Source organism: Cebus imitator, unplaced genomic scaffold (genome assembly GCF_001604975.1).
Source record: "Cebus imitator isolate Cc_AM_T3 unplaced genomic scaffold, Cebus_imitator-1.0 Scaffold51, whole genome shotgun sequence".
NCBI classification, from domain to species: domain Eukaryota; kingdom Metazoa; phylum Chordata; class Mammalia; order Primates; family Cebidae; genus Cebus; species Cebus imitator.
Genome location: NW_016107366.1, coordinates 6,968,093 through 6,979,287, shown reverse-complemented (window position 1 = coordinate 6,979,287; position 11,195 = coordinate 6,968,093). Strand labels below are relative to the sequence as shown.

The 11,195-nt window shown below is 44.8% G+C and overlaps 1 protein-coding gene across 1 annotated transcript in view; it reads left to right on the top strand.

Annotated features, from left to right (window-relative positions):
- The window catches only part of COL15A1 (collagen type XV alpha 1 chain), a 115,436-nt gene extending 105,669 nt beyond the window's left edge, over window positions 1-9,767 (top strand). Inside the window, exons 37-42 of the mRNA XM_017527723.2 lie at window positions 1,067-1,195; window positions 1,341-1,400; window positions 2,136-2,195; window positions 6,241-6,426; window positions 7,583-7,698; window positions 8,691-9,767. Of these exons, the coding sequence (XP_017383212.1) occupies window positions 1,067-1,195; window positions 1,341-1,400; window positions 2,136-2,195; window positions 6,241-6,426; window positions 7,583-7,698; window positions 8,691-8,904 (765 nt within the window). The 3' untranslated portion in view covers window positions 8,905-9,767. The remainder of the gene's footprint in view (window positions 1-1,066; window positions 1,196-1,340; window positions 1,401-2,135; window positions 2,196-6,240; window positions 6,427-7,582; window positions 7,699-8,690) is intronic.
- The last annotated feature ends 1,428 nt before the right edge of the window (window positions 9,768-11,195 follow it).

Below are 11,195 nucleotides of genomic sequence, written 5' to 3'. Positions count from 1 at the left end.
AAAAAACAAAACAACAACAAAAGCCCAAGAGCATAAACAATATTACAACATACCCTTGTGCTGCTCAGATTTACTTGGGCAATTCAGCCTTCTCCATTCTGCAAAGGACATCTCTGGTGTGTTCGTTGCCTGCCCTGTAGTTCATTAGAATAAGATACAGCACTCCAAGATTATTGTAATGCACGGAAAAATGGACAAATGCTTCACAAGAATGTCAGGCGTCCTAAGAATGCTCTTTGATCTTTGCAGGGCATTAGTTGCAAAATTTGGCTGCCAAAAGAAAGGACTGTCATACATATGATGGAATTTTGATATTTGGTTCCCTTGTCATTTTGGTGCACAAAGCTTATTATCTTCAAGGCTAGGTGAAAATGAATTTTTTATAATCTTTCTCAGTCACAATGGAAAACAAAAACTCTCTTGGCTTTTGAGATTTGATGTATTCAATAGATATTTGTAGCTTCTATATGTGCGTCTGGATATGCCAAATGACTGTCTGATCTTTGGCACTTTTCTCGGCGATGAATTGCAGACCTCCATTTTCTGTCATGCGTTTAATGTAACTACCAAGCTAGACAGAAAAAGATTTAAGACCTTAAGTGTAGTTGCTCATTTGCTCGCCTTTCTTATTCCAAATGAAAAATTTGAAACTCTTCAAGGACCAGCATGAAGTAACACCATTTAACCATGTTAGTGCCACCAAGCAGCTTTAAAAAATAGAAGTGGCAAAACTTACCAGTGCTTTTGCTAATACCCAAACCAGCATGAAGATAACTCCACTGACAATTTGTAAATGCCTTTATACTCACAGAATGTTGTCTTTTTTGTTTAAATTCATTTATTATAGTTTAGATTTGTGTTTCAAAGTATACATGTTTTTGTTTTATCAAGAAGAATGCCCTTTAGTTATTAATGAAGGTATATATCTCTATCTGGCACATTAACAAGCCTTTTTATCGAATATTGGAGGTCAGCTCCTAGTTGACTTTACAGAGAGGCCAGGCTATCAGATGGTGCCATTGCTCTTATGATAATGGCAGTGTTTGAAATTTAAATGATCTGACAGGTCACAGCATTCAGCAACATGGATGACATGCTGCAGACAGCGCATTTGATTATAGAAGGAACATTCGTCTACCTGAGGGACAGCACTGAGTTCTTCATTCGCGTTAGAGATGGCTGGAAAAAATTGCAGGTAATTTCTAAACTTTTTTTAACACACTGCCTTCAAATACCCTCTAAAAATAATAATATACTCCCATAAATGCCATTTTTTTCTGTTTTGAATAGGGAAAAGTTTGTAGTCAAGGTTTCATTTCAATGTACTCTTTTTCTTAAAGCTGGGAGAACTGATCCCCATTTCTGCCGACAGCCCTCCACCTCCTGCACTTTCCAGCAACGTGAGTAGTTACCTCATGCATTCATTTGTCAGCTTTTCCTGAGTGCCCCATGGTATCTAGCAAGCCTCTCCAAACTCTGGACAGCCAGCTGTGCACGGTTTAGTATCTGGTGAAATCCTAGAAATTGATGGGCGCTAACAGACGTTCCCGTAATGGAGTGGAGGAATAACGAGATCCAGAGGCTACAGACCTGCTGTTCCTATGTAGTAGCCACATCCTCTTGGTCAGGGTTTTCCCTCTCTTGGCCTCAGTTTGTTCATCTGTGGAATCATTTATTGGTATAAGCAATCCAGAAGATTCTTTTAATTTTTGGCACCGTCTGCCTTATAAGAACATGGGCAACTGGTGTTGTCCGTCTTCTAGCCCTAGAGCAATGCTTTGAGGTGGGCACTATCATCCTGGTTTTGCCAATGGTGAACCGAGGCTCTGAAGAGGTAGCTTTCTCTGCGAAGTGAAAGCATCGGTGATTAAACATGGGTTTATCAAAAAGAATGCCCTTCCTTGATTCGGCGCTCTTTTAAAAGTCTTGAGAACATATTCTCCCTTTCTGAAGATGACTTCTTCAGCAGGTCATGAAACTCTTTACAGTTAAGAGTCACAGTTAGAGACAATGGCAAACAATTGCATCAAACTAAAGCATCTTCTCTAGAAATATTCCACTTGCACCTCAGTGCACTCTGAAGAACAGATCGAATGCATATTCAGAACTGTTTCTTTTCCTCCTTTACATAACAGCTACATCAGCCTCTGCCTCCACTGAACCCTATTTCAAGTGCCAATTATGAGAGGCCTGCTGTAAGTACAATTTATACATTTAATCTGCAAATACTGAGTGTGTATCTACTATGTGCTAAGCCTCATGCTTAGTACATAGTTCCATACCATCATGATGCTTATAGACTGGTGGGGGAGGCAAACAAAAAATAGAGAACTACAATACAGGGTGGTAAGTTGTTTGGGTGAGCCAAGCACAGGGCGCTGGGGGTATGAGGAAGGTCAGAGAAGTCTACCTGGAGAAGGTGACCTCCAAACTAAGACCCAAAGGACAGCTGAGTTCAAGGGTGAGCCAGGTAGAAGAAAGAGGAAGAGGGAAGATGGACAAGAGGGAGGCAAGGGCAAGGGCTGTGCATTCCGTAATTGCTAGTATTTCAGTCTAGACAAAGAATAGAGTTCAAGGCAGAAACGGGAGACGTTTAGTCTGTGGAAGTCAGCAAAAGCAAGGGCTAAGCCTCAAGGGCTTGCAAACCAAGCCAAAGAGTTTGACCATTTTCTGTGGGCAATGGGAAGCTACAGAAGGGAGCTAAGGCAGGGAACAGGTATGATAAGACTGGTGTTTCAGAAATTACCTTGGTTACAGTATGCAGATTAATCAGAAGGGACAGGAGCAGGGGTCCAAAGGCCAGCTAGGTAGCTCCTGCGCAATCTGAACTAGAATCACAGCAGTGAGTACATAGACTAGCAGGCCACTGGAGAGACATGAAAGAAGCAGGAGTGGCTACTTGGGTCATTGGTTGAAAATGGTGCAATAAGGATGAGAGAGGTCAAGAATAATGCCCACATGCTTGGATGATTGAGTGGTGACAGTTTCCTTTCCAGGGATTGTTTCATCGCTAGAATTAGAAACTCTCTCTCTATTCTTTTGCTAGGTTAAGTAAAGATCTTGTTTAAATCATCATAGATACCTCATGGAACGCCATCACAGGAAGAACAGCCAGGCCTGAGACTCTTGTCTCTATTAGTCTGCTTTGCAGTCTCCACAGATAACCTTCTGAAAGAGTCTTTCTTCCTCCCCACCTCACCCCAACACACATACATAGGTGACATGAGCTTGCACACAGCTTTGGGTCACTCTGGCACCGATTCTTGACCCAATTCTGTGTGATTTTACAGCTGCCAAGTCCAGTACTACGGACTCAGTTCAGAGTCTCGGGAGAGATAGTCTGTACAGTCAGTCTTGGGTCAACTGCCCACTCCCAGACCAATGGAGAGTAGCCAGGTGAATGAGGTTGAAGGCCTAAGGACACTCCTTGTAGCAAGGATTGTGGGGGCATTTTCTAAAAACAGATGTGAGCACTTCCTGCTGTGCTGCTATTGACCAAGGAGGAACTCATTTGGAGCGTGGTGAGTCTGAGGTGCTCAGATAGGATCTGAAGGTCTGAAACCCCACAGTGGGATCTGGGCTGGAGACGAACCATGCAATTATTACGGGGCTGGTTGGATTCCTGAAAGAGAATCTATACAGTCAGAAGAGATTAGACGATGAGGAACAAAACTGAAAAGGAACTAATGGGAGAAATATGAGAAGGAAACTGAGAAGCCATCGCCAGAGAGGAAGAAGCAAGCCAAGCAAGGTGGTAGCCAACAGTGTCAAAGGCTGCCAGGAAATCCTTAAGGAGAACCAAAAGGTATCCTTCAAATTTAGAATCTAGAGCAAAGCATTTAGTAGCCAAAAAGATTCTAGTTGGTTGAGGAGTCAGTGGGAAGTGAGGAAGAGAGATGTGAGTATCAGTAACCCTTCAAAAAGCCCCAAAGTTAGGACCATAGCTAAAGGATTTTTTAAAATAGTATTTTATAAATTCAGAACGAATACGTATTCATTGCAGGAAATGTTAACAGTGCATGAAAAGAATGGAGAAGAAAATAGTAACACACCTACAATTTTATCAAAACTACAACCATCCCCAAAATAGCAATTTTAACATCTTGAGTGTTGTAACATTATTGTCTTCATAAAAGGACAATATGAAAGTGTTGCCATTTTATAAAAATGTGGCCGGGCGCGGTGACTCACGCCTGTAATCCCAGCACTTTGGGAGGCCGAGGCGGGTGGATCACGAGGTCAAGAGATCGAGACCATCCTGGTCAACACGGTGAAATCCCGTCTCTACTAAAAAAACAAAAATTAGCTGGGCATGGTGGCGCGTGCCTGTAATCCCAGCTACTCAGGAGGCTGAGGCAGGAGAATTGCCTGAACCCAGGAGGCGGAGGTTGCGGTGAGCTGAGATCGCACCATTGCACTCCAGCCTGGGTAACAAGAGCAAAACTCCGTCTCAAAAAAAAAAAAAAAAAAAAAAGTTCCAGTAGTTAAAGAAATACAAACATGAGGACACAAAACCTCCCAATCTCATCATTCAGACAACCATAATTTCAGACATTTCTCTGTGTCTTTCTAAAGGAGAGTAGCCTTGGTGGGATTAGAGGTGTGGCCAGGAGCCCCTGCAGTTGCCTCCTGCCTGTGCCTTTCTTGGGCAGCCCCTGGCATTGGGGAAGCCTCAATCCTTCAAGGACCCTTGTGTTGCGCTCAGATGTAGCCCCAAAGTGCACTGGTTGGAGGGCGATGAGACCACAGGGCTTCTTCCCTCAGGCACCAGAGTCTCCATATGCATGAGGAGGAAGACGGGGGTTGGGGGCAGCATAGTCAGATGGCTGGCAAGGACATCAAAGGGTCAGGGTGTGTATGTGGAGGTGGAAGTCTGGTGGCCTGCCTGTGATTGTGGTGGGTGGGCAGCATGCTAAAGCTCTCTCTTATCCTAATGGCTGGGAATGTAGAGCATAAAATGCTAGCCACTGGGAGGCCTGCTGGGGAAGCCTTGGCTCAGTGCGGGGCAGGAAGGAGATGGGAATGGGGCATGATGCTGCTTGACCTGGACCTCTCAGTCTAGCATGGTGGTCAAGACAGAACCGGGATGAATAAAAAGAGAGAGACTGTAGCAGGCGGCAGCCTTGGGGTCCATCCTCTACAGGAAGGAAAGGGGTGTTGAATGGAGAAAAATATCCACAGAAGTGCAAGGGCTGCTTGGGGCAGTCTGGACACTCACTCCGGCTCATGGCTAGTTGTGGCCAACTGGCTGGAAGCTGGAAAAGCAGAAAACCACCATGGCAATCCTTGTCACCTCGATACATAGAGGCGTTGTTCAGGTGTGAGAGGCAAAGTAGAAAACGGAGAGTCATACTGGCCGCCTCCTGCCCCACCATGTCTCATTTCATGTTCTTTGGCTTAAGACATTTAAGAGTATTTTCCTTTTTGATAACTTGGATCCAGGTCCTGTACCAGCCTCCCAGCTCTAAGTTGATGAGGTAAAAGTTACCCCCGTGGTGAGATTGATGGGAGACAGGGAGATGAGTGTTCCTTGATTATGGAATGCATCCCAGAGGGAGTGGCAGAAAGGCTGAGAGAGACGGCAGTTGTGGAAGGCTGGGTTTGGGGAGCGAACATGTGGGAGAAATAGACTGTGGACTGGTTTTTATTTTGGCTGCTGACCAAGATAGCAGGGATGTGAGGCTGGAATTACCATAAGACCCCTAATTTCCAGAATGGTCTGTCTCAGCAGTCTTAGTCACAGGTGCCATGTCCTTCTTTCCATGGCTTTCCCCCAGACCCCTCATGTGATCAGCCCCAGGCCTATCCAGCAGACGGAAGAAAGGACAGCAGACAGACGGCTGGAAGAAGCTCTGGGATCCAGGGCCAAAGCCAGCTTAAAACCCCTGCAGAGACCCAGAGTTCTCAAACTTATGGCCTGAAGGTGGATTCAGATCCCTGAAGTGCTTTATTTGGTCCAAGCAATATTCTGTTGTATTTTTTTCACCTAAGGAAAGCATTTCTACTACTTAAAGCTGTTCAGAGAGCTGAAACAGGCTGCTTGGGAGACCATAGTTCTGCTTCCCCGGAGATGGTCAGACAGAGACTGCAATTCCAATGTCAGGGAGGGATTGACTAAGATGACCTCTAACGTGCCTTCCAGCCTAAGAAGTCTGGAATCTTCGCAGGAATGTGAGATGGTTCTGGGGGCTGGAGTTTGCCTTTGATTCTGACAGCTCTCTTTTGTCTCACATTTTTCAGCTACATTTGGCTGCTCTGAACATGCCATTTTCTGGGGACATTCGAGCTGATTTTCAGTGCTTCAGGCAGGCCAGAGCTGCAGGACTGTTGTCCACCTACCGAGCGTTCTTATCTTCTCATTTGCAAGATCTCTCCACCATTGTGAGGAAAGCAGAGAGATACAGCCTTCCCATAGTGAACCTCAAGGTAAAAACAAGTATGGTTCCCACTGCCTTCTGCAGGCATTGGTCTCCACAGGGCCTGGGGACAGTTTTCATTCCTGACGTCAACAGAAGACTGTGGACTTAAGCCAGCTCTCTCCCTGACTGGCTGTGTCACTTTGGGCGGGTTCTTTGCCTTCCCTGAACTTCAGTTTCCTTTTTGCTTGTATGACTCTTGGAGCACACAGGAGAGATAATGATAACTTCTTTCATTGATACAGATTCTTGTTTGTTTACAAAGTACCCCATTATCTTAAGAGGTACTTTTAATAAACATGAGAATTAATTTTTTAGTTTGTCAGACGAGAAAACTGAGGCTCAGAGGAGGAAAGCAGTTTGCTTAAAATCACTGCACATTAGAGTACTTTGTCCTGACCCCCGGTTTGGTGTTCTCTGAGCATTTAAACAGGTATTTCTCTGCCCCATTTGTTGGTAAGACAGGCCCTTGTAGGATCCCTCAGTTATTCCACAGAAATAGCAGACTCCTTCAAGGCTATGCAGAGAAAGCTCGCTGCCACTTACACCCTGGAGAAGCTCTGGGTCCTGATGACTGTTTGTTTCTTAAAGGTACTTTAGACCCTTTAGTCTCTGCAACCCCAGCACTCCAGTTTGAAACCCTGAGGCTAGGAAGTTCCATCCTAACCCCACACCCAGCACTTTCCATCTCCTGTCCCAGAAGTCTATTTCAGCACCTTCACCCACTGAAATTATTTTTATTCTTGGATCTCCCTACAAGGGACCAGGCTCTTTCAGGAAAAGGACTAAGAAGTTCATCTCCATTTCATCCACAGTGTAGACTGAGACAAGGCCTGCCACATATTTGAAGCTTAGTATATATGCATAATATTTTCAAAATAACAATAATAAATTAAAGACATAAAACACATTTGTGATGGGAAGGAGGCTTGTACACACATACAATAAGATAAATTGCCTCAAGACATAAGGCAAAAGAGTTTGTGGACGGATCATAAAATCAAACCACAAACATTTCTTGAGTTTCCAGTCTCTGTCCAGGCTCTAGGATTGGGGCTGGAGACTCTAGTATGAGGTGGCATCTGGGCCTTGAAGAATGAGTAAAAGTCTAATTCATTTGTAGGCCGATGGTATAATGATTCTAATGTGGTATTTTGTCTCTATAGGGTCAAGTACTTTTTAATAATTGGGACTCAATTTTTTCTGGCCATGGAGGTCAGTTCAATACACATACTCCAATATACTCCTTTGATGGCCGAGACATAATGACAGATCCTTCTTGGTAAGTGAGGGTGGAAGTCCTCAGATATGGTGTGATAGACAGTTTTAGGGGGCATCCTAACAATGGGATACCTTTATCAGCTGCTCCTCTAGGATATTGCCAACATAAAGTCACAGTGAGGCAACTGTGTGCCATGGAGAAAGCCTTGTTGTTGGAAGTCAGAAGACCCAGGTTCAGTAACTCAATATGGAACCCTGGGCAAGACATTTTCACTCTCTGAGCCTCAGCTGCCTTACCTGTCAAATGGGCAAGATAACCATGTCTATGTCATGGAATTTTTGTGAGAATAAAATGAATATATATGAAAACATATAGCATGCAGGGGGCACATAGTAAGTGGTAAGCAGTACAACTCCCGGTGATCCTGTAACTACGCTGTGATTTGCACTCTAAATCTTGAAAATTATGTGTGTTTTTCAGAATAGAACAATTCGGCAAACCCTCAGGGCTTACTCTATATCAGGCCTGAGGCCAGGCCTGGAAGGCACAGTAATAAACCTACACGCCTCCTACCCTTACAGGGCTCACAGTCTGCAGAGGAAATAGACCCACACTAACTATGACTCTAGACAGAATATTGTAAATGGAGAAACAGGTACCATAGGATACACAGGAAATGTTTATTTTCATTTGTACTTAGGGGTGAGAATCAGAGATGGCTTCCTGCAAGAGGAAGTATTTATTGGCCTTTGAAAGATGAGAAGGAGTCACTGGTCTGAAAATGAAAGAGAGGCTCTCCAGACTAGGGGACCCATGAGCAAAGGTTTAGATTCACAAAAGCAGAGGGTGTGATTTGAAAACAACTGCAAGCTGGGTATGGCTGGAACCTAGTGTGTTAAGAAAGCCAGGAAGAGCAGTGAGGATAGAGAGGTGATTTGGCATCAGGGTTAAGGAGTTTAACTTGATTCACTAGACTTATGCCAATTTGCTTACCAAAATATACCACAAAGAAGTGTCATTTTGAAAAATAACATGACAAAATTACTTTTTAGGCCCCAGAAGGTCATTTGGCACGGCTCCAGCCCCCATGGCGTTCGCCTTGTGGATAACTACTGTGAAGCGTGGCGAACCGCAGACACAGCGGTCACGGGACTTGCCTCCCCGTTGAGCACAGGGAAGATTCTGGACCAGAAAGCATACAGCTGTGCTAATCGGCTAATTGTCCTGTGTATCGAAAACAGTTTCATGACAGACGCCAGGAAGTAATAGCCTTCCAACGATTCTTAAAGAGTTTTCCATTTTTTCTTATGTGAAGAGTTGACACTGAAATCTAAAATGTTTGATTGTTGTAAATATTACAGTTTTTTTTTTTTTAACTACACATTCGTTACAACAGCAACCAAAGAAAACATACCTCAATACACTCAAACTGAAGACATAGAGGACTCAGATCAAAGACAAAATCTGATCCATATATTGGTGCTAGATTCTGCGGGAAAACGCATCCCAACATAGGTTAAGAGCAAGTTGAAAACAAAGGCCATGGTATTCTGCCGCTGCATCCTTGAGACAGTTATATCCTCCTTTCAGCCATTGTTGTTGAGTGTAAGATGTCCTTCATGTTTTCTTACAAAGTCAGTGTTTAGAAACGTTACCCTTTCTAACTTATGTGCAGACCAAATGCTTTTCTCTTTCACATACTATTCGTACACAGAAACAGAGCGGCTCAAATGATCCTATTTGTATTTTCTGATACTATCAGACTTTAATTTTTTTCCTGAAATATTATTGCCATCATGTTTTAGGAATTTTATATTTTTACACAATCATATTTTAGTATGGCATCTGTTTATGTAACTCTGACTTGCTGGAAAAGTTAAAACTCCAAATTATCTGCAACTAGAAAAGAAATAGCACATAATTACTACCTTCCCCTTGGTGGCTCTCCTCCCCAACCCCCACCCCACAATTTTATGGCTTCCATTTGGCAACTTTTGAATTATAACTTCGATTGAAATAAACAGGTTCATGGAGATGAATTTTCTGAGAAACATATATCTACATGTTATATGCTTGGATTTTTTTCCATGTAAGTGAACATAAAAACATCTTTTCTGGGCGCTTTCTTCTGTTTGACTTTTTCCCGCTCGTTCCTTTATTCTCCATCGCCGACATGGAAGCAGACGGGCGGGTTTGCTAATCCTGCCACATGTGCTGCCCCTCAGGTGATGATCAGAGAACTGAAAAGTTTTCCCGTCATGTTCGTCTGCCCTGGCTCTTGTCTCTCTTGTAGTGGGGGCAGTGTAGGGTGTATAGGGCCCCAGAGTGGGAAACAGGATGAGCTGTGATTCTGCCGGCGTCTCGGGTCATGACTTTAGGCAAGTCCGCCTCTGTCTCTCAAGGTGGTTGGGATAAAACAGGCCTAGGGCTTCCAGTCATTAAACATCAGACTTCTAATACATCCCATTTCATTTTCATAATAACCCTGCAAAGTAGTTTTTTAATCTCTACTTTGCAATGAAAAAAAAAAAAAAAAAAAGGTCATATCTCAGGGAGTTACTTGTTCCAGGTCATACACTGGTGAGTGGCAGGGCTGGTTTCAGACTCAGGGTCTGTCTTGTGTTGGGGCTGTGATCTTCCCAAGGAACCCCTGTGCAGCGCTGCCTCTCTGCCCCCTCCCTGCTATAAGCATGTGATTCTCTGGCTCTTGATTTGACCCTCTAGGAGAAACATAATCACCAGGCAAGAAGTATGCTGGGATATTTCCTCTCATTCAGCTGGGCTGGCCTAGAAGCTCAGCAAAGTGAATCCACCCTCAGAGTCCTTGAAGTAGGAAGGAAATCAAAGAGGAAAAACAAAGAAAAAGCAAGCAGCCCAGAATCTCCATGTAGGGGCTTCATAAATACATGAGCGGTGAGGAGCTTCCTAATGAGTCACAGAATGCAGACAGTTTGAGGCTGGAAAGTTCCAGAGGTGGCTTGTCGAGGACCAGCCCACCCGTTGAGTGATGAGGGCTGGGGGTGCTTGGCATGGGGAAGGCGGGCAGGGGTCTCCCAAGGCCGTGAAGCACAGACACTGTCCATTTCTGTCTCACAGCCCACCTGGCCCAGGGTTACAATAGAGACAGGTGGATTGGGGTTGGGGGAGGAGCCGAAAGGCAGGGAGACCTCATTTGCTAACCCTGGAGTGAGTGTTGAGGCTTATGCCTTTGCAGCTCAGGCCTCTCCATGCACCAGAGGAGGTATAACCGGCTGCCCCAGAAGGAGGCTGTGAGTCAGCCCCAGCCCCATTCAGACTCGGAAAATGACTGTCAAAACCTGGGCCTGAATTCACTAAACATCGGCCCCTGCCCAAGCCTTCCCGTCCCACGTCAGAAGCTGCCAACCTGACATCCTCAAGGTCACTCAGGCAGGCCACGGGGGCTCCTCCTGAGGGGCAGGGCACAACTGGCAGGGCACCTTGGGAATATTTAAAGGCTGCGTCGTCCAAGCCCCGCCCTATCTTGGGAAAGCCTGAACTGCTGCAGCCTAGCCAGGCCCTTCTGCCCATGGCCGGCC